Source organism: Oryx dammah, unplaced genomic scaffold (assembly GCF_014754425.2).
Source record: "Oryx dammah isolate SB20612 unplaced genomic scaffold, SCBI_Odam_1.1 HiC_scaffold_10, whole genome shotgun sequence".
In the NCBI taxonomy this organism is placed as follows: domain Eukaryota; kingdom Metazoa; phylum Chordata; class Mammalia; order Artiodactyla; family Bovidae; genus Oryx; species Oryx dammah.
Window position 1 is genome coordinate 72244276 of NW_024070194.1, and position 2424 is coordinate 72246699.

The following is a 2424-nucleotide window of genomic DNA, read 5'->3' on the forward strand; positions in this document are numbered from 1 at the left end:
AAGCATTCTAGCGGACTCCCTTGGAGATGCAGTAGATGGGAATCCACCTGCCGATTCGGGGGCCCAGGCTTGATCCCTGGTCTGGGAGGAGTCCACAGGCAGAGGAGCATCTAAGCCCATGTGCCTAGAGCCTGTGCTCCACAGCGAGAGAAGCCACCACAAGGGAAGCCTGGTGCACCGCAGTGAAGAGGAGCCCCCGCTCGCCACAACCAGAGAAAGCCTGTGCGGCAGAGAAGATCCAGCACAACTAAAAATAAGAATAGCAGTAATAGCAACAAAAAAACATTCTACGAACTTCCCTGGTGGTTCAGGGGTTAAGACTTCACACTTCCACTGCAGGGGGTGGGGTTCAGTCCTTGGTTAGGCAACTAGGATCCCACATGCTGCCCAAAAATTAAATAAGAGCATTCTAGACAGGGCACAGTTGCAGCAATAGAAAGCAGATGGGTGGTTGCCTAGGGTTGGGATGGGGACACTGACTGCAAACACAAGGGAGCCCTTTCTCTGAGGCGTGACGGAATGCTCTGTACCTTATGACCTTCGCACAACTGTATACAACTGCCAAAACTCACCAAATACTAAAATGGGTGAATGCTACCACTGTAAGTAACTCAGTTTACAAAATCCTCTAATACTTCCCCATTTCTGAGTGCAAGCATGCCCTTAAAATGGCCTACACAATCCCCTTTTCCATCCACCCTCTCCCTCCGACACCAACCAATGTGGCCAACTTCCCCTTAAACAGCCACTCAGGGCAGAGCCAGTCTGTATTCTGAGACTAAGTACAGTCACTGAGAGCAAGCAGTGAGAAAAATGTACTAGCAACTGGGACTGCTGTCAACATACAAGAGCAGTCTTTTTTTCTAGTAGCTCAGTTAATATATTTTATGGATGTACATGACCTTGACAACTAAAAAGTTATTCATAAGAGTCAGACTCTGCAAGTGGTAAAGTTTAAGGAATAGAAACTATTTTGCTTTTTCCTTACATACACGTGGTAAAAATCTACATAAGCCTAAAAAGTGGTTTTAACATAAATATATTCCACAAATACATTAAAAAAATCTAAGTGATAAAGAAAAGTCTTATTTCAGAAAATATTAAAACAGGAACACAAAAAGTGATCACAAGGGTCACTTTACCATGTGCTATACATAAAAAATTGTCTGCTTCTAAAGACACCCATGGTTTTGCTAGCAGAGGACTAAACTGATAGCCTTAAGTAGATATCAAACATTACAGAAAATGAACTTTGGAAATACCTGAGTATTGGTGTTTAAGAAACACAATGAGGCAGCAAGATTAGGATTAGCAACCACTGGATTAGACTGCTAGTCTTCAAAAAGATTAAACATCTTTCCTTTGGAGGTCATTCAATCAAGAGGTATTAACTGAGCTGGTATTCCTTAGGAAAACACCCTATCTCAAGAGGGTAGAGTATAAGATGTGAAGTCTTAAGACAATATTCCCTTTTTCTCTGTTTTCCCAGAAAACATTTAATATAGTTACTCTTAAATGGTCTTTATTCAAGTAAAAAATGAATGAAAAGATTTGTGAAATGCCTACTACTGGCTCATTTATTTGACTCTGAAGATGAAATTCAGATCCTGCCCAGGTCTCATTTTCTTCTAATATGCAGGATGACCATCATTACAATTATTAGTACAAGTAAAAGTATTAGTACAAGTAGTAGTAAAAAAGGGACTTCCCTGGTGGTGCAGCGGTTAAGACTCTGTGCTCCCGAAGCAGCAGGGCTGGGTTTGATTCATTATCAGGGAACTAGATCCTACCTGCCACAACCAAAGATCCCACATGCTGCAACTAAGACTCAGTGCAGCCAAATAAATAAATACATGAATGAATAACACACAAAAATAAGCCCCAGGATGGCAGTTCATATGCATAAAAAAAATAACACAGAAAATCTAATCAAGCGCTTGATCTAATTCTTTTACTTTTTTTAAAGTGTCTCTACCATTAGCTGCTCCAAGATAACACTGGAAAAGCATCCCAGTACAGTTTTATATACCTTAAGATGTGTGCTAGACTGGCACCAGCATTTGATGATAAGGCAGTGGGTCAATAAATGAAATACTAGGTAGGGAATACAAATAAAAATTTTATTGTACAAAATTAAGGCCTTCACAGTTCACTAAGGCTAAACAGAGACTACGTAACCTTTTAAATCCTTTACAAAAAGCTCACATACACTTCCCCTTTCCCAACTATTAAAATGAACTGATCAAATGTTATCAAAACGAAAGCTATAAATAACACTGAGTCCTTTAAAGACAGCTATCCCAATGTTATTTTTTGGCATAGGTGATCTTCATGGCATGGGACGGTGTGATCTTAAATCCCTGCAGCGCATCCCTAGCAGCTCCAGCCTGTCCATCATTTTCAAATTCAACAAAAGCGATGTCA

At 40.5% G+C, this 2424-nt stretch overlaps 1 protein-coding gene across 1 annotated transcript in view; it reads right to left on the minus strand.

Annotated features, from left to right (window-relative positions):
* Positions 1-2102: 2102 nt before the first annotated feature.
* The window catches only part of SNRPB2 (small nuclear ribonucleoprotein polypeptide B2), a 14321-nt gene continuing 13999 nt past the window's right edge, over positions 2103-2424 (minus strand). The window contains exon 8 of the mRNA XM_040248273.1: positions 2103-2387. Within this exon, the coding sequence (XP_040104207.1) occupies positions 2307-2387 (81 nt within the window). The 3' untranslated portion in view covers positions 2103-2306. The remainder of the gene's footprint in view (positions 2388-2424) is intronic.